Source organism: Octopus sinensis, linkage group LG7 (assembly GCF_006345805.1).
Source record: "Octopus sinensis linkage group LG7, ASM634580v1, whole genome shotgun sequence".
Classification (NCBI taxonomy): Eukaryota; Metazoa; Mollusca; class Cephalopoda; order Octopoda; family Octopodidae; genus Octopus; species Octopus sinensis.
The window spans coordinates 78,195,964-78,220,159 of NC_043003.1; the positions used below are offsets into that span (position 1 = coordinate 78,195,964).

At 33.8% G+C, this 24,196-nt stretch overlaps 1 protein-coding gene across 6 annotated transcripts in view; it reads left to right on the plus strand.

Moving 5' to 3' along the window:
• The window catches only part of LOC115214537 (kinesin-like protein KIF21A), a 176,923-nt gene that overhangs the window by 141,050 nt on the left and 11,677 nt on the right, over positions 1-24,196 (plus strand). For 4 of the 6 annotated variants that reach the window (XM_036504851.1, XM_036504850.1, XM_036504853.1 and 1 more), the window contains 10 exons: positions 323-395; positions 7,447-7,485; positions 13,521-13,699; positions 16,794-16,883; positions 18,531-18,638; positions 19,002-19,141; positions 20,517-20,703; positions 21,412-21,567; positions 22,660-22,774; positions 22,943-23,113. In XM_036504851.1, coding sequence (XP_036360744.1) covers positions 323-395; positions 7,447-7,485; positions 13,521-13,699; positions 16,794-16,883; positions 18,531-18,638; positions 19,002-19,141; positions 20,517-20,703; positions 21,412-21,567; positions 22,660-22,774; positions 22,943-23,113 — 1,258 coding nt within the window. The remainder of the gene's footprint in view (positions 1-322; positions 396-7,446; positions 7,486-13,520; positions 13,700-16,793; positions 16,884-18,530; positions 18,639-19,001; positions 19,142-20,516; positions 20,704-21,411; positions 21,568-22,659; positions 22,775-22,942; positions 23,114-24,196) is intronic. The other 2 variants (XM_036504852.1, XM_029783744.2) reach the window with 2 other exon arrangements.

Below are 24,196 nucleotides of genomic sequence, written 5' to 3' on the forward strand. Positions count from 1 at the left end.
TTGAAACTATGATGGCTCCCAATGTTTTTGGACTGTAAAAGGATTCCAAACTGCATGCCTTATTTATTTAATTTTTTTTAATTCCTTCATTTTTGTTGCATCAATGTATTGTAATCACTTAGCATCATCAATGTTGTGGACCTTTTGTTTTTGAAAAGGATACACATTCATTAAAAAAAAAGAAAGTAATAAACAAAATCACTGCATGTGTATTTTTCGTATTTTTGTTGTTGCTCCTCCTACTACCTCTACTACTACTACTCCTCGCTGTTACTTCTCCGCTCCTCTGTGCCTGCCCTGTAAATCCACATGGACTAACCAGCATGTTCGACAGACAGAGAACAAACCAACTCAGTCCCAATATGGCCACTGGAGAGTCCTTAAAGAAAGCAAAGGTCAGTATTGGTCTGGTCTTGCTCATTTTGGGATGTTCTTTTTCTTTTCTTTTTAAAAAAATTTATTTTGTATCTTCTAGATCTGAAAACATTTTGCATGTATATAGTGTCTTATATCTTGTTTTGGCCTTCATGTAATTACTTTCTGTGTGTGGAAGATGTTTTACAAATTGGACTTCTCGTTTACTAATATTATTGGTAGATAAGGCAATAATCAGTATTATTAGTCGGTATATTTAGACCTACCTTTTCTTTTATTCTTGACAACATATATACACAGACAGACGTGTGTGTGTGTGTGTATGTATATATATATATATATAATTTAGCAGAAGCAACAGTGTTTCAGGGGCTGAGAGTTTTGTGTGTTGTCTAATCAAACTTGTGTTTGTGTCACCATACCTATGTGTGTTTGTGTGAAGTCATGAATTACCCCCACCCCCCGCCACATAACTTTCTATTTTACAAGTAAGGCATCTGTTCTACATGGCTTTGAAGGTGTGAAATAAATGGATGATTTGTTGATGAGAACTGATGACAACAGCACTGCCCACCACAACTTTCATATGAGCAATCACAGATGTATACACACCCACCCACCCACTCATGTATGCACACACACATATATATATATATATGTATGTAAACGTGATATATGCATATCTGAGTATGTATACAATGGATGATAGTTGTTTTATATATATATATATATATATATATATAAATAAAAACCTTAAAGCCTTGTGAATGGATTTGGCAATCGGAAACTGGAAGAACCCCATTGTATGTATATGTATCCATTTGTGTCTCTAATATAATAGTTGGAAGTAACCATTACTGTTGTTCATTTCCAGTCTTCTGGTCATGGGGAAATATCTTGTTTGGAAATAGCTGAGAGCTAGCAACTAGAAGTGCATCTGATGGTAGAAAATCTGCCTCAATGGATTCTGGCTGATTCAAACAGACATTAGGGCATCCAGCTATAGAAACCATGTCAAAACAGACAGTAGAGCCTGGTGCTGTTCTCTGACTTACCAGCTCCTGTCAAACCATTGGACCCATGCCAGCATTGCAAACAGACTCCGATGATTTTTATATATAAATATATATAAATATAAATATATATAATATAAATATATATAAATATAAATATATATAAATATAAATATATAAATATATATAATATATATATATATATATATATAATATATATATATATATATATTATATATATATATATATGGTCATCCCATAAATAATGCAATTTTTTTTAATACTTTTATTTGTCAATGTTAAATATACACTTCTTCATTTTCTACAATCTACAGTGCTCTGGTAGACTTGCAAGGCCCCTCTTCCAAAATTTACTTATCTGTGATGAAAAATACTCCTCCAGGACTGTTCTGACCTCTTCTACAGAATTCATATTTTTTCTGTCCAAATGATTTTGAAGACTGTGGAATAGATGATAATCAGATAGGGTAATGTTTGGCAAATATAGTTGATGGGGCATTGTTTCCCATTCAAACTGCTCCAGCCTTTGAAATGTCATCCTTGCTGTATGCGGTCAAGCATTATCCTGATGGAAGAACACCTTTCATCTTGAAACCAAAGATGGTCATTTTTCTTCTTGTGCTGACTTACGCTGCTTGCAGTAGATCTCCTTTGTTATCATTTGGGTTTAAAAGTTCAAAGTGGACTAAACCTTTCATATCCCAACAAACAGATAACACTTTATGTAGGTGAAGACCTTCTTTAGCCTGGGGTGCCAGTGTTTCTCCTTTCTCTACCACTGTCTTCAACACTTGACATTTTTATAGAGAATCCATTTCTTGTCACTGTTCAGTCCAAAAAAGGTTCATTTGTGAGACATGACAGCAAAGAAGAGCACACATTCACTCTTTGCATGCAGCTGGACTCAGAAAGTTTGTGAGGAACCCATTGACCCAATGTGCTGACTTTTCCAATGACACACTGGTGTTGATGAATGGCTAAATGACCAATTCCAAGCTTCTCTGCTAGTTCCTCAACAGTTATGGTGATATTTTGTTCCACCAGGATTGCGGACATCATCATCAAGCTCTCCAGGTTTTCCAGTCTTCTAGACTATTGTTTCTGGCTCGGAATTTCTGGAACCACTGTTGACACTGGTTTATGCTTATTGTCTGATAGCCATATACTACTTTAATATTCCTTGCACTTTTCATAACGTTGTTGCCTTTATTGAACCCATATAGCAAAATATGCCAAATATACTCGTTCATCACTTCCATTATAGCTTTGAAAAAATAACTGTTAAAATCAAACTGTACTCTTCAAAACGTTCACCAAGAATAAGCACAAGGTAAAATTACTATCTGCTTCTATAGCAAGTTGATGCATGTAGTTTATCCCAACCCCTTCGACTTTATTTCACACAATTTGAGGAAAAAATGCATTATTTATGGCATGACCCTATATATATATGTAAACACTCCCTGTTTTATCTTTTGACTGTGCATTCATGGATATGCTCAGCTTGTAGGGAGTACTTGAGATACTGAATGTTTGCTTTGAAGTCCATTTTTATCATTTGTAAGCTCTCTACATTAATTGAATCCACCTACATAGCCAAGTGATCTATGCTTGTGATGGACTTGATTCTTGTTCTATAGTCCACATGACACCACTCTATGCTACATACAGCTATCATATTATGCTCCACCTCATTGCATACACACACAGTTGTAACCAAACATGATGGTCGATGAATGATACCTTAGTCCTTTCACTGTTTTGTAGAATTTTTTTTTTATTTTTAAATTTCTGAAATCTTAGTCTGCTAAATTTCAAATATTTATTTCTCAAGATTGTATGTTTTATTGGATTACATGACTTATCTTTTCCTTCTTTCTTTCCATTTTTCTTTTTTTTTTTTTTCTTTTCTTCTGTTAAGTACTATAGGAACTTAATTCAGTTACTTTTCTTTGCAGCTTTGACACAAGAAATTCCATTTGAGATTTTATCTGGTTTTCATGTATTTTACTGATTTTCATTTTTTTTTTTTTTTTTCCTTTAATTATTTAAGTGACAGGACTTAAACATCTGTCAATATAATACACTGAGACAGTGAACCAGCAGAATCATTAGCATGCCAAGGCAAAATGTTTAGCATTTCGTCCATCTTTACTTTCCGCCATTGTCAACTTTGTTTTTCATCCTTTCAGGGTCACTAAAATAAGTACCTGTTGAGGACTAGGGTCAATGTAATTGACTAGCTCCTCCCCTGAACTTGCTGGTTTTGTGCCAAAATTTGAAACCAATATGCTACATTATCTAGAGAAATTATTTGGTATTATCATTATATAGTATTTATTGATGTAAAGTCCCCCACCGCCAAATTTTATATCATTTTATGTATTACAGAAAATAACATTCTTCAAAGAATTCTTACTTTGATATACTTCTGTCCAGTTTCTTAAATCTTTTCAAAGATGTCTACTGGCACTCCAGCTGTTATGACATCAAGGGTTCCAGTTGATCCAATCAACAGAACAGCCTGGTCGTGAAATTAATGTGCAAGTGGCTAAGCACTCCACAAACGTGTGCCCTTAACATAGTTTTTAGGGAGATTCAGTGACATGGAATGTGATAAGGCTGGCCTTTTGATATACAGGTACTACTCATTTTTGCTAGTTGAGTGGACTGGAGCAATGTGAAATAAAGTGTCTTGCTGAAGAACACGTGTCACCGGAAATTGAATTCATGACCTTGCGATTGTGAATTGAATACCTTAACCACTAAGCCATACTCCTTCACTTCTCAAAGATGACTGATGCATTTATTTTCAATAATTATAAATGAACTTGCATCTGTAAATATGTGTATGACTTATTTCAACATGGCTTTCTAGTAGTTACATGCATATAGAATAAAATTGATCAAAAGATAATTCCTTTACAAACCAAAATAATTACTGAGTTGGTACTTAACTCTGGTCTTTAAAATAGCATTATGATGAGATTAGATAGATGACTTTACTGATTCTGCAGTTAGGTGAACTGAGGTCATATACTCATTAATAATCTTTCCTAGAAACAGTTGGAACACCAGCACAGGTGTGATTTTATGGCCTATGAGCTAGAAATCAATTGCACAAGATATTTCAAATGGGTTCTTCTCAAATTTTCTTGCTACAAGAATAAAACTTTCATTTTTGTGATAAGCTATTGGTGTAGTTATATCCATTTGGAAAGAGTACTTGTCAGCATTGGAATAATTCAGGTTGCTTCTCTTTGAGGAATTTAGTAAATTCACCAGTAAGAATCGTAGAAAAAGTTTGTTGGAATGTAATTTTTGAAAAAAACTTTAAGAAACTAGTTGTTGATGTCTCTCATCTAACTAACCATTTATGATGCCTTAAAAATGTTGTGAACTTAGTCTACAAATTATATAAGTCGAGAGATTGTTTTAAAGTTGAAACTTTTGTATGCTTTCTTCACTGTGGAAAACTTTTCTCAGACCTAATTTCTTTTTTAAAACTACAAAAAGCTATTTACAGCTAAAGAAATATCTAGTAAACCAACTAAAATCTTAAAAATACAGTAGCTATTCAAAATGTTCTGTCACCAGTGTCCTAGATATACCAGGATACACCCTCTGCCAAATTTAGTTCTGCTTAAAATTTAAAATGTTAACTTGAAAATTACAACTGATTATGCTAAAATAATACCCTCATTGTATAAAAATAAAATGAACATATTTAGTCTTGTATAAATTATCCAGAACAATACACACTGTGATATTCTTTTCATCCCCATCATCATCATTTAGCGTCTGCTTTCCATGCTAGCATGGGTTGGACAGTTCAACTGGGGTCTTTTATTTATATTTATTGTTTATTTGGAAGTAGTTTGGTGCTGACTTAAACCCTTTGGCATTCAGATTACTTGAAAGTGATCATATTTATTCACATTTTTTAATTAATCATGCGTTATCTTGTTTCAAAATTTTGATGGTGTGATTGTTTATTTTTAGAATGACATTATAGAGTAGGTATAAGAAGCCAGATCTGGTTAGTTCGAACATAATCCAGTTAGAATATTTGGGTCTGATATGGCTGGTTTTAAATGGTAAATGGTTTTTCTTGAGTATTGTCATGCTCATTGGAAAGCCACTAGAAACACAAATTACAGTCTTCACTAGATATTTAGTTGACATCTTTAATGTGTCATATTGCTCAATACTAATGTAAATGTGTCTTTAAGAATTAGCACTGACTTGTTCTAATAAGAATAATTTTAAGATAAAAATATTTGCTATTTCTGTTGTAATCAATATCTTGTTTTTGTGTACAAGCCAATAACTTATAAGTAGTTATATTTTCTTTTAATAGTTAAATTTGTATGATTATGATTATTTTCTTCCTAAATCTCTCATTCACTAATGTATATGTGATCAATTAAGGATTGCTCGAACGCTTACTGAAAGTAAATGTTTTCCTAATTTGGTAATCTAATTATTCTTATGGACCTTAAGTTAGGGGAAAATTGATAGAGGTAACGTAGTGAGTAGAATTTTTAGGCAGATTGTAGGAAACGTTAAAAGTGTGATGTTGTTTGACAGCAAATAAGCTCTGATGATTGTTTTAATGTGAACTAATTTGGAAAGTGCTTGTGACTGTGTGGTAAGAAGTTTGCTTCCCAACTATTTGGTTCCAAGTTCAATCCCGCTGCATGGCACCTTGGGCAAGTGTCTTCTACTATAACCACAGGCCAAAGCAAAGCCTTGTTGGTGGATTTGGCAGGTAGAAACTGAGAGAAGCCTGTGTGTGTATAGATGTGCGTGGGTGTCTGTGTTTGTCCCAATCACCACTACTTGACAACCAGCATTGATATATTTATGACCCTGTAACTTAGTGGTTCAGTAATAAAGACCAATAGAATAAATACTAGGGTCAATTCATTCAACTAAAATTTCTTTAATGTGGTGTCCTGGCCTTGCTGCACTCTAATGACTGAAAGAAATAAAAGATATAAGGCAAGCAAAATAAACATCTGGATTAATATGGATCTATTTCATATTTCTTGCAGAAAGAAGCCTTTAGGTATAATAGAGAGGTATAGTACTCTCCATTGATGGTGTGACTGTTCTGAAGACAGTCAGTAAACACTGACTGCATACCAAGAAACTGAAGCCATCGCTTTCTCTGCAGATGAAATGAGCTTGGCCTTCTTTGGAGCAGGTGACGAGAGGTGTTACCGCTGCATGGATTGACTCTTAATGCCTGGCTCAAAGTGATGAAGCCAACATTTATCTTGGGTTTGGAAATGTTCAAGGAAACCAGCTAAATCTGCCTGAAACAATGTCAAATTTTTTTGTGATGTGATCTGCCTGATGTTCTTTTGATCACAAGTCAGAAGATGGGGCAATCACTGAGCAGAAATGTTCATCATGCCAAGTTCATTGTGTAGGAATACTTTCAATTTTCTCACGGGATACACTAATAGCATTGGCTATTCTGGTGCTTTGCATTGATTTCAAATTCCCACCTTGGCTGACATGTATGTTATACTTAGTCCATTTCCAAGTTTAACATCACCATCTAGAGGTTGTTAGTGGAGTTGCCTTTACTGCAAGCATTTAGGCTTGGTGTCCAGTTTCAGGATAGCCACTCTTCTCCCTCCTGCCTGAGTTGGAGACCCCGTAAAGAATCATGGGCCTTGCCTTCTCTCTTGACTAAAAGATAAAAAAATATATATAGTTTCGTTGATTTTTAGTTGTTTAACCCTCAGAGAAAAAATGGCTGGCATCTGTAAACTTTGTTGAAACCATCTTGTCATAGCTAAATCATCCTCCCACTTTTAATGAGGAGGAGGACACATTGGATAATATTATCAAAGACCCTCTCTATCTTAAAAAAAAAAAAAAAGAAAACATGTTGGTGTCTAGAATGTCTTTTGATCATAAATCAACTAAGAACTGACTTGAACTTAAGCAGTAACAACAAGGTGAAGCCATTATCCTTTGTAGGTGTCCATAACTAATTTAAATGTTTCTAACTTCCATTTAGGTGCGACAGTGTTGCCAGGGGCTACAAAAGCCTATCCCAGTGAGTCCTCTTTTCTGCTATTGTCGCTACTCAGGGTCCACTAAATGAGAATATTTTTGCATTGTTAGTCATTTAGATATCCTAGTCTTAGATATGTCCAATAACTGATTAGAAATATATCTAACAGATTTTTTTTTTCATGATCATGCTTTGAAGTAATTACACTGTGTAACACAATTTTTGTCTTTGGTTAGCTATTGTTATATCCTCTTTGCTTTACCCCTAGAAAGTATGAAAAATAGCTATTATTTCCTTCAAACTTTACTTTTGTTACAATTTAAGCTTTGTAGGTTCCCACATTTTAGCAGATGTTGCCAGAGCATACTTTTAGATAGAATCAAATAGGAAATAACACTTGCTAACCAAAGACCAAAAAATTGAAAAAATATTTTGTTACACAGTATTATTAAATTGCAATGAAGTCATTTAGAATTGGAAATGTTTATCTTTTCAAACTTCATTTATTTATGATCAAAAGTGAACTAATACATTTTTCTTAGTTATCTTTAACATATAGAATACATCCTGATAAAATATATTATAAATATATATTTCATCATTTCTAACTGTTTCTTAATCTTGTCTGTCTTTGCTCAGTAGTATTATTTGATTTTATGTCTTTGAGTCTATCTTGATATGTTATATTAAATCATTTATTAGTATTTTCTCTGTGTACAAACCTGTTATTTCAATATGCTGTTGCTTGCCTCACCGCCAGTTTCGCTAACAAAAAGTGGCCCACTGGCCCCATGTATTCATTGCACCTACAGCTTTATCTCTTACGAAGAGACTGCCAATATATTTCATTTAATAGCCAATATGATCAAGGTTTTAGAACGATCCACTAAAATATCTTTGTATACTGATATTTTTATTATGTCATTATTACAGCTTTTATAAATGACTGAAGCCAATGTATGAACAAAAGTAGCAAATGTGAAGATCATGATACTGCTTGAGTAGTATGGGCTCCACTTCCTCTTTGATCCACTTTCTATTACTTGATTATGTTAACAGATTGTGTTTAATTAGGATTTAACTTAACTTATCTTAATCCGTTAACTTAATCTAGACACTCAATTATTCAAATAAAAAGGTATGAATGGATATGACTTGATGACTTTAATCATTGAGCTGATCTGGGGTTAAATAACAATTTGAGATAGATCCTAAGTTCTTCTTAATCAGGATTAACCTGAGTCTAAACTGCCACAACAGACATATATTTTTGCATTTTCTTCTACGAAGACATCTATCGATGATGAAGTCACTTCAGTGATAGTTGATGTATCATCTCTCGTATCTCCTGGTGATTTTTCAATTTGAAATGTGAGCAAAGTTTTTCTGCAAGAGTCACATTTCTTGTCCAGGAATTAGGCTCGCTTTGGGATATTTTGTTACAAAATCTGTTGTTATTTTTAAACCCTTTATGCTTTTCGATGGGTCATGCCACTTTTCTTGCTTAGCTAAAAACCTGTCTTTTACATCCATCGGTAACCAGGAATTAACTAAAATGGTCATATATATCTAATCTGCTAAAAAAAGAATACGAATTAATTTGATAAGGCTATATAATGGGAACCATAGTTAATAGAAGACCTTATAACTACAGTTCCCACTGAGATTCCAGTATGTATTTTTGTGAGTTTTGACTAAGTAGGGTAATATTTGGACAAAATTTTTTTTTTAAATTGATGACCACGTCTTTTGACCTGTCAAAGGTCAACTTTTTTATTTTCATTTTGAGGTAAAAGTACACAAAACAAAAGTTGTAGATCTGTTTAAATGCTTCAAAAAAGAAAAAAGAAATAAGCTTTCTAGCTCAATTAGTAGCTGGAATATGACTTCTCAAAGTTATTGAGTAGCCGAAAAAATGTCACTGTTTTAAAAATTTTAAATGGTCATAACTCAGCAAATATTTGAGTCGGGTAAAAAAAAAAAAAATTTCATATTTAAATATAAAGACTATTTTGCATGCAAAATTTGAAAGAAATCAGTTTCAGTCACCTTCGGCTCCTGTGTTGATTTCACATGGAACAACCAACAGTGAGAAGTCATCACTTAGCAATTACACATCATAACATATTTAAAAAGTATAAAATTACATTTTTTACAATATTTTTGTGATTTTTTTTTTTTTACATTCTTTGTGATGATATTTCATAAAATTGATTAGAATTCATGTAATTCTGTTTTAAATTTGATTAGACATATCAGAATAATAATTGTCTCTTAAATTTTGTTGCCAGTGCATGGAGCATGCCAACATGAAATATAAACTTGCCTGGAAATTGTTTAAAATGTTCTTCAAATTCTCCCTCTTCAGTTCTCAATTTCTATCATTTTCTTTGTTCATATTCAAACATCAGGATGAAATCTTATAAAGGTTTCTTGAACATGTCTCCTTATATCTGTTCTACTGTTGAGAATTATTTTCATGATTAAGATGGTTTTTAAACCAAGCAAATTTTGTCTTTAAATAAGTTTTGATTAATTAAATGATATATCCTGCTCTTTGTAGAACAAAGGGAGATTGGTTATTATTGATTGTTAAAAAAACTGTTCAGTCTTTGCTTAAACTGAAGTGCTTAAAGATAAATTAGTGAAATTTTCTCCATCATGGATAATTAATGATATTGTAACAACTACGATCAGTGTGTGTGTGTATATATATATGGACACAGGCATGACTGTGTGGTTAAGAAGTTCACTTCCTGACTGTGGTTTGGGGTTCATTTCCAGTAAGTGTCCTTATGGGCAAGTGTTTTTTTCTATAGCTTTGAGCTGACCAAAGCCTTGTGAGCAGATCCAATGATAATGATTGTGTGTGTGTGTGTGTGTGTGTGTGTGTGTGTGTGTACACTCACACACAGGCCTGTGGTTATATCAGAATGTCAGTCTGATAGTAATGTTCCCTGGTACCTATTCTATTCAATTGAATGTAACTGATTCTAACTCCAGCAATTCACCAAAACACTTTTGACTCCTCATACGTTGTCTATTACTCTACTATCCACTCAGCTATTTCACACTCTACAATAATTTCTGATACCATTTTAAAAGGAATGAATGTCTCCCTAATTTCATTTCATTCCAATGATTCATGCTGTTACTACTCAGTTTTGTTGTAATCAGTTGATTCTTAATAAATATAAACTAAGCTGAACATCATATACTGAGTACTCTTTCATTTGTAAACAGTGTGTGTGTGTTATGAAATAGTTGCCTTAATGCAGCTCAGCAAATTTGGCTAAGCAGTTTTTGGTGTTCCATTATAAATGTTCAAAGCTTTTGCGCTGTTGTCTTATTCATTGCCATCATTGTTAATTGCTATCTACTGATAGTTTTGCCTCCTTTCAATGACAATCTAGTAATTTTTTGTCTTTTTTTTTATGTACTTGACATTTTTTCTATTTCATTTGATGGTTATGATAATGAATTTGATAAACAATCAAACCATTATATGTCATTTGAAGTAGATTTAGGTTGTAATTAAGTATGAAGACCTTATTTACCTCCAAGTTCTTTTTTAATATTGAGATAACGCATTCAGAATAGTAAATCCATTTTAAATGTTTCTCAGTAACCAGATTCTATCTTTTGTCTATGGATTTCTTGTTTAAAGACTTTTGATTTCATAATAACCTAAGTATGAAAATATACTCACATAACAAAACAGGCTTTTGTAAGATGTCTAATTTTGGACCTGTTAATGAGTAATTTTAACCCTTTCGACTTTAAAGCCTTTTAGTAACCAGCTAAACCATTTTGATAAACTAAAAACTAATAAGCATTTGAGAAAATTTTCTATTTTGCATTTGATTGATGAATAATTCATTCTTTTATCAAACTGGTTACTCTATGATATTGAATTTCATGTGTTGAAACCCTACTGAAGTTGTTGTTTAACCTCCTCAGGACAGCTCTGGTCAAACACATGCAACTATGTGAGAATGGTAAACTGGATTTAAAAAGAAATTTTTCCTAATAACAAGGGGTGTTCATTAAAGATTTCCCTTGACCCACTTCCAGTTATTGCAAGAAATGGAACTTGTACAGGTATAATCATACATGTCTCTACATGTCACATTGTAAATTGTAGCTTTCCATTAGTATTTATTTGTCTTTTATGGCTGCTGAAGTGGACTAAGGTGTTATAATAGAGGCAGTTGAATGCAGATAAGTGATCTGGTTCTTATACTTGAAAGGTCTTACACCAAAAGAGACTTTCAATATGATGAAAGACGTTTATGGTGATAATGCACTATCATACAGCATAGTCAAGCACTGGTATCACCAGTTCAAATGTGGTCGGACATCGGTGGAAACTGCTCCTATTCCTGGACGCCCATGTTCCACCATTGATAACACCATCCATTAAGTGGAAGACACCATTTTCGATGATTGCCACAAAATTATTCAGCAACTAGTCCAAGAAGTGAAGATAAGTGTAGGGTCCATGGAAAAAAAATCATTCACAACCATTTGCACGTGCAGAAGTTGTTGGCACACTGCCAAAAGAGCCTGGGAGCAGTTCACTCATTCCTGCTTCTGGAAAAGTGTGAACATCCAGGGAATCCATTGTGCAAAAAAAAAAATGAGGACTTTTTCAGCAGACTTATCACACAGTATGAAACATAGGGTCATCATTATGATCCTGAGACTAAAGTCCAGTTGATGCAATGGAAGCATAACTCACCACCTCCAAAGAAGGCTCATGTGCAGCCCTCGGCAGGCAAAGTGATGTTCAGTCTTTTGGGACCAGCACGGAGTAGTAATGATGAATTTTCTGGCAAAGGGCACCACAATTAATGGAGCATATTATGCTTCTCCACTGCAGAAACTGTGGGATGCCATCAAAGCATCAGAGAAGCATGACATACTAACCAAAAGAGTCTGCTTCCTCCAAGACAATGCTCCAGTTCACTGTGTGAGTGTTGCCCAGTTGAAGGCACACTCCTGTTGCTATGAGCTCTTTCCTCATTCCCCTTACTCTCCTGACCTTGCACCATCTGACTTCCACCTCTTTCCAACTATGAAGTCTTTTTAGAAGGAGAAGCACTTTTCAGATGATGAAAGGTAAAGTCTTGGCTCCAGATGCAACCTATTGACTTCTACAGACAAGGTCTTCACAGCTGCATAAAGCAATGGGAGAAGAGTGTCACCATTGGTGGTGGGTATGTATAGAGAAGGACTAATAATTATGCCAAGTTTTGTTTATCCCCTTGTCCTTGGGAAGTAGGTATGGAAAATATTTAATGAACACCCTTTGTATCATCCAGTTAAATTTGATATTAAGTAAATGAATATTTACTTAATATTCTCTAAATAATGTCTGTCAATCAAGTTTGTATTTATCTACTTCCTCCACATTTTTTTCATATGAAATCTAAATAATTTTTTTATGAATTAAAATTTTCTTTTTTCTTTGTGTATATGTATATATATCTAAATGTTTTTGATTTTTTTCTGTTTTATAATTATTTAATTTCTTTGTTTAGTCTTAAGAAATATTTTTTTTTGTTTTCTGATAGAATAAATAAAACACTATTCGATGTCATTGCAACATTTGTAGATTTTATATATACTTAAGAAATTAGTAAAAAAATAATTTTTGAAGTTGAATATACATTCTTGTCTTTCTTATATTAGATATTATTGCAAATAGAATTAGTTTGATTTATAGTTTGTTTGTTAATTAACCTGGTAATTCAAATTTTAAAGTTTTTTTTAAAAAAATTGACAACATCTATAGCTTTCAGTTGTAATTTTACTTTTTAAAAATGTCATGTTTCACTTCAATTCAATTTAAGAATTAGTAAAAATAATTTTAGAAGCTAAATATACATTCTTGTTTTTCTTATAGTTTAGATATTATAGGAAATAGAATCAATTTGATTGATAGTTTGATTATTAGCCTGGTAATTCAGATTAAGTTTTTAAATTGTAATTTTACCTTTAAAAAATGTTGCATATTTCACTTAAATTCAATTTAAGAATTAAGATTTAAATTTCGAAGTGGTTAATATTAACAGGCTCGAAGGCGTACTGCTACACCCAAAGAATTGCTGTATTCAGTTGAATCCTCATGTTTGGATACTACATTGACACCACTTCAAGAAACATCTCAAGAGGAGACAACTTCACCTGACAAAAGTTCCAGCTCAAGTCCCAAATCTTTAGTAAAGAGTGTTGATACATTAGAAAAGATCGGGTAAGGATATAGTCTGTTGATGCTTCATCTGTTAGAAAATTTTGATTATATTTTTTCCTAATGATTGCCTTTATATTAATTACTAAGTGTTAAAATATCACTTGTTAGGCTATCATGTTGATATTACTGTAGTAGTAGTAGTATTGTTTAGGTATTGTGGCATTTGAGTTTTTTTTTCTCTACACCATACATCTTATGTAAAATAGTTGACCATATAGGCACAAGTGTAGATGTATGGTAAGAAACTTGCTTCCTGACCACAGGTTCAGTGTCTTTTCCTATAGCCTCAGGTCAACCATGTGGGTGGAGTACCTGAAAGTAACCGGAAATGTTCTGTGGGACAAGCCCACTGTAGTCTGGGTTTCTGCTGCTAGAAGTCACTTTATGCAATCCTCAGGCATCAGTCTGGCAACTGGTGGCAATGGGTGAGGCTGTAATGTCATGTGGTGCATCATTATTTTGCAGTGCTTCTCTCTTCATCAATTTTTGTGATGGTTGAAACAAAGGAACAGTGTACTTTCGTGAAATTCTGTTTTCTGCTGGGGAAAACAGTGGCTAAAACAGTTGTCATGCTTCAGATGTCTTACAAGGACACTGCCTTGAGCAAAAGACAAAGTTTATGAGTGGTTTTCACACTTTAGGAATGGTCACTTGTTCCTTGAAGACTAACCTCATTCAGAGCAACCATTGAACTCCTGAACGAATGAAAACATCGTGAAAATTCAATGAACTGATCTTGGAGGACCATCACTGAACAACTGAAGTTGTTGATATGATTGGCGCTTTCTGGGGCTCCTACCAATGAATTTTGAGTGAGGAATTGCAAATGAAAGGAGTTGCAGCAAAATTTGTGCCTTGCTTGTTCATGGAACATCAAAAGTAGTCATGACTGAATGCATGCTGTGAACTGAAAGAACAGTTATAAATTGATCCAGACCTTTTTTGAAGGTCATCACTGGGGACGAAAGCAAGTGCTACAGAATTTGCAGATATAGAAGAGGTAAAGGAAAAACAACAGAGTTGTTAAAAGGCATCACTTCACAAGAGTTCCAGCACCATTTCAAATAGTTGGAAATGCGTCAAATGGAGAATACTTTGAAAGCAATAAAAGTGTAAACATGTGAAACTAAGTGAATAAAATATTGCAAAATTCCAGTTTCTTTTGGGTACCCCTTGTAATGTGTGTGTGTGTGTCTGTGTTTGGCAACTGGTGGTTTGGCAAAGAGGCCACTAGAATAAAGAATCAAGCAAAAAAATAAGTACTGGAGTCATTTCATTCATCTAAAAATAAAAAATTCAGGGTGGTTCCCCAGCATGTCCACTGTCTAATGACTGAAACAAGTAAAAGAGATAAAAGGGGTAATATAACTTTCTATAATTATACAATTAAATCCTTCAACATCCTGTTACTCTTGCTAGCCACCTATTTTTACTTTTCATACAGAGCCTGCATTTTACATCCAGTACATTGTACCTTATTTGTTTTCTTTCCAACCTCCACATTACTTCTCATATTCACTCTTCATGTCTCACTACCATGCAATATCACACTCTATACAATATCACACTCTATACAAATGTTTCCTTCACACAGTCTACCTTTTGTAGTGGAGGAGAAGTACTTTATCAACAGAAGTAACCTGATATAGACAGTTTAAATGAATTATTTCTAAGAAGTCCTTGTATAACTCTTAATTGTTAACATCTGAAACAACAATTTGGTTAACTGTATTAATCTTCTTATTTAAAAATGATGAAATTTATAAAGATCTGACTTTTTGTATGATTTGACAAAGCTTTTCCTGTTACATATCAACCTGATATAGACAGTTTAAATAGATATTACTCTTCATGAAGGCTTTGTTTTGTCATTTTCAGTGCTAAATGGTATATATATATATATATTCTTTACTCTTTTACTGGTTTCAGTCAGTTGACTGTGGCCATGCTGGAGCACCGCCTTTAGTCGAGCAACTCGACCCCGAGACTTATTCTTTGTAAGCCCAGTACTTATTCTATCAGTCTCTTTTGCCGAACCGCTAAGTGACGGGGACATAAACACACCAGCATCGGTTGTCAAGCAATGCTGGGGGACAAACACAAACATACACACACACACATATATATATATAATAAAATATTAGGGAATAAATCCAAACTTACAGGGAAAAATCAGATTTAGGATTAAATCCAATTTTATAGTATAAATATATTATATTATATTAAATTAGAGATAAAACCACTATTAGGCAAATCAAACAGTGAAAAACATAAGCCAATACATAAAATTAATTTAATTTATATTATTTTAAATATATATCAAAAGTATTAAAAGTTTAATAAAAGATATATATATATATATATATATATACGACACACATATATACGACGGGCTTCTTTCAGTTCCCGTCTACCAAATCCACTCACAAGGCTTTGGTCAGCCCGAGGCTATAGTAGAAGACACTTGCCCAAGGTGCCACGCAGTGGGACTGAACCCCGAACCATGTGGTTGGTAAGCAAGCTACTTACCACACAGCCACTCCTATATATATCATCATCATGCACAGATGTGGCTATGGTAAGAAGTTTGCTTTCAAACCAAATAATTCTGGGTTCAGTCCCATTGTGTGGAACCTTGGGCGAATGTCTTCTGCTATAGTCCTCAGCTGACCCAAGCTTTGTGAGTGGATGGGTGAAAACTGAAAAAAACCCATCGTGTGTGTGATGGTTTGTGTCTCCTTGTCTTGACATTGCATGAAAGTTGTAAATGAGTATCACTGTCATACATGTATTACCATTCATTTGCAATATTCAGCATGAAAATGTCTAACCACGGGGGAAATATTTCTTTGCTTGGAATCAGGTTGGTGACAGGCAGGGCATCCATCTGTAGAAATTCTGCCTCAAATAAGACTCATTTGACCCCTGCAAGCATGGAAAAGTGACTGTTAGATGATGAGGATTTCTTAATTAAATTGTACATTTTATTAAATTTCTCTTCTTGTAAGAAATAAATTCCACTTTGAACATTATTTTCCCCACTGTCTGGACAATAGTACTGATGGAAAACTTTTCTTTCTCCAAAACTTTCTAGGTTGTCAAATGAGACGGAACTTCAACTTTCTCCGATTCCACTTCGCAGAGTTAATAGTGCTTCTGATGCAACTAGACCCAACAAATACAGGCAAGTAACATTTTTACTGTTTAGTATTTTAGTAAAAGAATTTTTCCAAAATATCTTAAATACTGTTCAAAAAAAAAAAAGGAGAAACTTCAATTTTGTGTTATGGAACAAAACATAATTTTAGAAAATATTCAGCCCTCTAGTTTTTGATTGAGCTACTCTTTTACTTGTTTCAGTCATGTGACTGTTGCCATGCTGGACCCAACAAATACAGGCTAATCGACCCCAGGACTCATTCTTTGTAAGCCTAGTACTTATTCTATCGGTCTCTTTTGCCGAACTGCTAAGTCACGAGGATGTAAACACACCAGCATTGCTTGTCAAGCGATGTTGGGGGGACAAACACACACACACACACACACACACACATATATACGACAGGCTTCTTTCATTCCCGTCTACCAAATCCACTCACAAGGCTTTGGTTGGCCCGAGGCTGTAAGTAGAAGACATTTGCCCAAGGTTCCATGCAGTGGGACTGAACCCGGAACCATGTGGTTGGTAAGCAAGCTACTTACCATGCAGCCACTCCTACGCCTATAAACCACACAGCCACTCCTACACCTATAAGCTGCATCTGTCATCAAGAAACTCTATGAGTTTGCTACAGCAGCTGGAGTTGGCAATAACTCCAAATTGTAAGAATCAAATAAGGCTGAAAGAGCTCCAGAAGTTCCAAAGTGTTTCTCTGGCATGGGACTCCATCAGTTTAGTGATGTAACTAGGAAGACGGACAGGATGGTAGTTGACTGGTGATGGGTGATCACTCTTTTTGAACAGGGGAATGACACAGGCAATTTTCCACTGCTCTGGAATGACACAGTTATAAAGGCAGAATTGAAAGAAAAATGAAAGCTAGTGCAAAAGAAAGAGTGTCACATTTGAGAAGCAGATCAGTAATACCATCAAAACCAGGAAAGGCATAATTGTGCTTATTCTTGGGGTGGCATTGCAGTATTGCAAGCGTCTATTTCACAGATGCTATAGAATTTGATGTCTGAGGTGGTGAAGATGGTACATTTGAATTTTTCAACAGTAAAAATGCTAGCATAGCATTCAGCAATAAGTTCTGCGCATTCTTTAGGATCATCAGTAACCCAGCCTGTGTGGGGATTGCAAAGAGAGTCAACAGGAGAGCAAGGTCTCTACTTCGATCGTACATATTTACAGAACATTTTGCCATCAGGGTTAGTTGCTGTACATTGTTCAAATTCAAGCATTGCCTTTTTTTCCACTTGCTAGAGATGATTAGATGATCTGTTGCACCGTCTGTTCTCTTTCTATCCACCTGGCTATACTGCATCTACTTGAGCTGTGGCCACATTTCCTTTGCATGAGCCTCACAAGATCACACAAAATGCAAGGAATTTTAAATGTTACATTTTCTAGCCAACTTCTGGAAAATTTGTAATATTTAGTACTTAGATATATATTACATAAAAATGATACTTTGGGTTTATGTAAGGGCTGATATTTATATTGTCTTTCTGAAAAACCTTTGTAGTATAAATTGGACTGTTGCAACTGGAAGTGGAAACTGACTAGAAGCTGACTTTTCCATTAGCATTTAAAAAAGAATTAAGCCATAATCTTGAAAGAAATATTCATTAGTATCCTCATCAAATCATTTTTTCTTCAATTGTATAGTGAACCTGTAAGTCCCCTCAGATCACCTCAAGCTCCTCGGAAAAGATCTAATGATGTCTTTAAACGGTTAACTTCCAAAAGTGTGATCTCATCACCTGAGTCAAACAGGTAAGTGATTGAACTATAATAATATGCTTTAATTTTCAACTCCATTGATTTAACTAAATATTAAGACATCTAGCCGAAATGGCAAAGTGATAAATGATATACATTTAAAATTTATGCTGTGTGAAACATTCTAAAGTCAAATGTCACGAGTATTATCCTTCGGGTAGTTTACAAAATAACTACCAGCTTTATATAGTGTATAATTCTTTTGACCCTCCTCCATAAAATATTGCCTTAGGCAGTCAAAAGAAAAATGTTTATTTTCAATTAATTAAAATATTTATAATCACATTGTCTATTCATAATTTGTCAGTTGTTTATTTTTCTAGTTTTAAAAAGTGTATTTTTCTTTCCAAAACTCAGGGGTACTATTACACAGTTGAGCCGGATTAATTCTGGAGGTAGATCTTCACCGATATTTTGTTCCCATATTGTGGAAGGTCATGCCAAACCAGTTCTGTCTGTATATGCTACAGAAGATTTATTATTCACAGGCAGTAAAGGTATAAAAAGATTTAGTGTTTCTTATTTTTCTCATTTTTAATCTCTAGTTTGTCTTGTTACATGATTGTAACAATTTCAGTCAAAATGTTCTTCAGTTCCTTTTATTTTATTTCCAATTGAAGACTTACTTTCCACTAATTACTTTCAATATCCCATAAAAAATATTTATCACCTTTTTTAAGATTTATGATGGAATCATTTTATAAAGGAATATCTATATTGTTAGTAAATATCATTTCACATTCAATTACTTAAGATGTATTTTAAATAAGTTTGTTGTCCAATGCAGTCATTAGATCATGTAATCTTTTTATTAGTCAATTGTAAGTTATTTTATACTAATGCACCATAAACAGCTTGAAGATTTGTAGAATTGGTAGAGCAATGTACACTATACTTTTGTGAGTTTAAACCTTGTCAAGGTCAACTTTGCCTTTCGTCCTTCTGGAGTCTTTGAAATAATTAACAGTTAAATACTATGACTGACTATTTCTTCCTCTAAAAATATGTAGCCTTCTGCCTCAGAAACCAGTACTGCTTACATTGTGAAATGCATTAATAAACAAACCCCTTGAATTAAAAGTTCAAGTATTTTGAAAATATTTAAGAAAATATTATGAAGTTAACCATTTTCTGAGACTATTAAGTAGATTATATAAATCTTTTCAAATTGATAAAATAACTGAGTTTTAGATTATTCAAGGGATATGAAAAGTTTTGTGGTACATTAAAGTTGACAAAATAAAGATGTGAAATGTGAAAACAATATGTTTTTGTAAGTTGTGTAAAAACTCTTATGGGTATTGTGAAATTATGATGTATTAAATGCAATCTATTTTTTAAGAAAATATATAGTATGTAAACATATGAACTCCCAAATATGGATGTATTTCATCACTAGCATAAATTTGTGCGCACAAACTGTTAAATATTATAGACAAACCACTGCATAGAATTGATCAGATATTGAATATTTCGAAAGCCTAGTTTTTGTTTCAGTTTTTTTACAAACTAGAATAATTACCAATGTTTGGGAGAATGCAGTGATATAACATTTTTACTTGTCTCTCACTTTTGAAAAGACTATTAGTAAAGCGGTAAAGCTGTCATACTTGATGTAGTGAATCAACAAATTTTAATTAAATATGGAATGCTGTAGGAAATTACTACTAACAGGATTATTCTGTCATTACAATTAGTTCCATCACCTAGCTAAAGCGAAGTTTGGTCAAAAAGCTTTTTATAGATTTGTTATTCATTTCATTCCTGTTGGCATGTACTTAATCTGATTTTCCTATCTTGTGACCATTTTATTTTTTTAATGCTTAAGCTATGTGTTTTCAGTAATAGCTGTATTTATTTCCACATGTCTAGATCGTACTGCCAAAGTCTGGGATCTCAACACTGGCCATGAGCTACAAGTCTTTCCTGACCATCCTAACAATGTAGTGGCACTAAAGTACGATGAACCATCCCATAGGCTCTACACAGTCTCACTTTCAGAAGTGAAAGTCTGGGATATTCGAGATGTCTCAAAACCTAACTGTGTTATAGCCTTTAAGTAAGTTGCGTGTGATTTGTTTTGCTTTCTTTAATTCCTTGTGGTTTAATATGTGTAACCAAATCTGTATTCAGTTTGCTGTATTTATGCTTGGGCAATGCAATAAAACTTGTATTTCATCTGAAACTCTGTGTGTGTGTGTACACACATACACCTATACATACATACATATAATCTAAATAATTAGACAAAGAAACACTACTCTTTGCTACACCTATACAATGGTTTCACCATCATGAAACCAGGATTTTCTACACCTGAAGAATTTTGCTATTAGTCTGGAATTTGACAGTGTTGATAATTGAGAACTTGGGTTGAGTACTTTTGTGGAAGTATTCTACCTTTATACCCTACCAGGATCATATATATATATATATATATATTAATGAATATGAATCAAGGATTAAATTTATTTCCATTTATTTTATGACTTGGTTTGCAGAAGGGTAGCAGCTATAATGTTTTGTGGGAGTAGAGGGCTCCTATGACTGGAGGACAAGAGAGAAAAAGTATCTAATAATTATAAGCAGTTTCTATAGTTATTCAGTAAAATAAAAGCAGTTAGAAATATTGCTTCTATATGTTAGAGGATTATTTGAAATGTATGTTCATTTTGTAAACGCCAAATTTACAATTACTTTAATTTTATCAAAGGTGTTATTAGCAATGTAAGTTTCTATTTTAAATGTTTGTATTTCTCATTTTCAGTTCCTCAGGTTTTGCATCTGCACCAATATCATATCAAACACGCCAGAGTGAAGTCAGTCGTCATGAAAATTTAATAAATGCCATTTCACTGAGTGATGATGGCCAGACACTGTTTACAGCTGTTGGAAACCTAGTTCGCATGTGGGATCTTCGAAAGTAAGTTGGTTAATGCCTTACCTTAAATATATACCTAATTAATGCTCTTCATGCAATTGGAATGTCTGTTATAGCTTATTGTGTTAACATGAATCATGATTATTTAAAATATTTGCTTAAAATAAATAGCAATCTTGCGCATATGTCAAGATTGCTAAGTCAAAGATGGAGTGCCATCTTTTGTTTGGCTTAGAAGCAAAGCATAAAATCAAGAGATCTTTAATAAGGACACTACAGCTATCGGGGAAAGTGGCTATACTTGATACATGGATATGAAGGTAGGAATGCCATATGATTTACCCAGTGTAAACTGGGTCCACAAGAGTGGATTATAGGCAAACTGACGAAAGATGGATTTTATAGTTAGCCATAAAATCACCCCTAAAATAAATTCATTCAAATACTCAGTGTTCCCTAAAAGTAGTTGGTAGCTTTTGTTACCTAAGTTACCTATTTAGCAGCGTAGGTGTGTTCTGAAAAAGGTAGTAGCCAGAGAAAGATCAGAATGAAAAAGTTCAGGGAGCTATCTCATCTGCCAGCACTGAAAGAGATTCTCTCTTTGAGTAAAGGGTAAATTTTATGATGCGTCTGTATAAAGTGTGATGTTGCATGGTAGCAAAACATGGGCATTGAGGATGTGAAAAGGGTGGGAGAAATTAAGACGAACATGTATGTGTAATGTTAGTACATGTGGTCGATAGAAATAAAAACTGGGTATGAGAGGAATCAGATGTAGAGTGCAAAAGAAAAGACTGAGCAAGTATTGGCATGTGGTACACATAGAGGATAACAGTTGGATACAAAAGTGCCAAGAGATATTGGTGCAAGGAGCCTAGTAGATCTCACAGGACTGATCGTGCTGAAGGAAATGACAAAGTAGAGTGATAGATGGTGAGGTACTCTTTTGGCACTCACTCATCCAATCCTTGCAAACTTGGAAAAAGAGACATAAAATGAAGCTAATAGTACTGGATTTTTGTTGTACTTAATGTGTATCTCATGTGAGATATTTTATTTTTAAGACAGATTTATTTTTAATGTAGCAGTGTTTCATGTATCCTCACAAAAGGTTGTTTTTCATTCATTTTAAAGCTTTAGCTGCATTAACAAGCTGACCGGTCATCAAGCTCAGGTGATGGTTCTTGCCTCAACAAGTAATGCTGAGAGTCAACTTGTGGTCAGTGGTTCAAAAGACCACTACATCAAGGTAAATTATTTTGCATCTAAATTATTTAGCAATTCATTTTCTAGATACATTTATCTCATTCTTTCTCTTTTGTACTTTAAAAAATTGCTTATTGAAATATTAACAAAAGATGTTTATTTTTATAAAATATTGTAATATTTTTAATTATCTTTTTTTTTATAATTACAGATATTTGAAGTGAACTCCATGACTTCAAATGTTGCCAGTCCAACATACAATCTTGAACCACCACATTTTGATGGTGTCCAGTCATTAGTGATACAAGATCAAATACTGTTTAGTGGGTCAAGAGACCGTTGCATTAAGAAATGGAACCTTAAAGACAAAAGGACCATCCAGGTATATTATATAATATATACATATCTGTGTAATGTCTTCTGTTTTGATGACAATTTCTAGTGGATTTGGCAGAAATGTTGCAGTACTGCAGTATTTAATTATATAATTCAGAGATTTGAGTTTAAATCTTGCTAAGAGCAGCTTGATCATAGGTCCATTAAAATAAGTGCTTGCAGTATACTACAATTGATAAGCTAATAATTAGTAGTGAGTAGATTCAATCAAATATTCTCACCGTTCCACAATAATTGACTGAACCTATTTTACTGATGCTTGTTACAGTTGATATAGAGTTGGGTATTCCACACTTTGATTTTACTGAAGACATTTTGTTTGGCAAGGCAACAAACTAGCATAATTGCTAGAACAATTTGATGAACGCATCTTGCTGTATTTCTTCCATCTCTCTGCACACTCTGTTGAAATCTCATCAGGACTAACTTTTCATCTTTTCAGGATCATTGAGAAATTACTAATCCAGAGCTGTGGATTATGGAATTAGTGTTATTGGCTCTTTGCATTTTAACAGCAACTTCGGCAACAACGAATCCAAATAATGGTCTTTTCTTTGAACAACGTCAGTGTTGTGAAGAAGGGAGACTTCCATGTGAGGACAAGTGTTAGCTTTCCATCTTGCCTAGGACTGTGCATGCTGATGAAGATAAATGGTCAACTCGAACCAATGGAGATCCCTATATATTTTGTCTGTGAGTTTTGAGAACATCCAGTCAACCATTTATCTTAATGCAAAGGGTGGTACAGGTTCTGCAAGATATTTTATCCAGTGCTCTGACAATTATGCTAATTTGCTGCTTTGTTGGACAAAATGTCTTCAGTGAAATCAAGGTGGCAGGATATCCATGTACCCCTACTCCATACCAACAACAAAAGGCAACAGTAAAATAAGCATATGTAGATAATAGGTTCAGATCTGAAACAAGGCACCTAACTCTGTTTCGGTTTATTTTTGATAAAGCAAAACTTAAAACCACTCCTGCTTTCTGTTTGAGTAGTTTGTGGTTGAATATTCCAATAAATATATCATTCCACTATTTTAGGCATGGTGAAATAAATATAAATCTA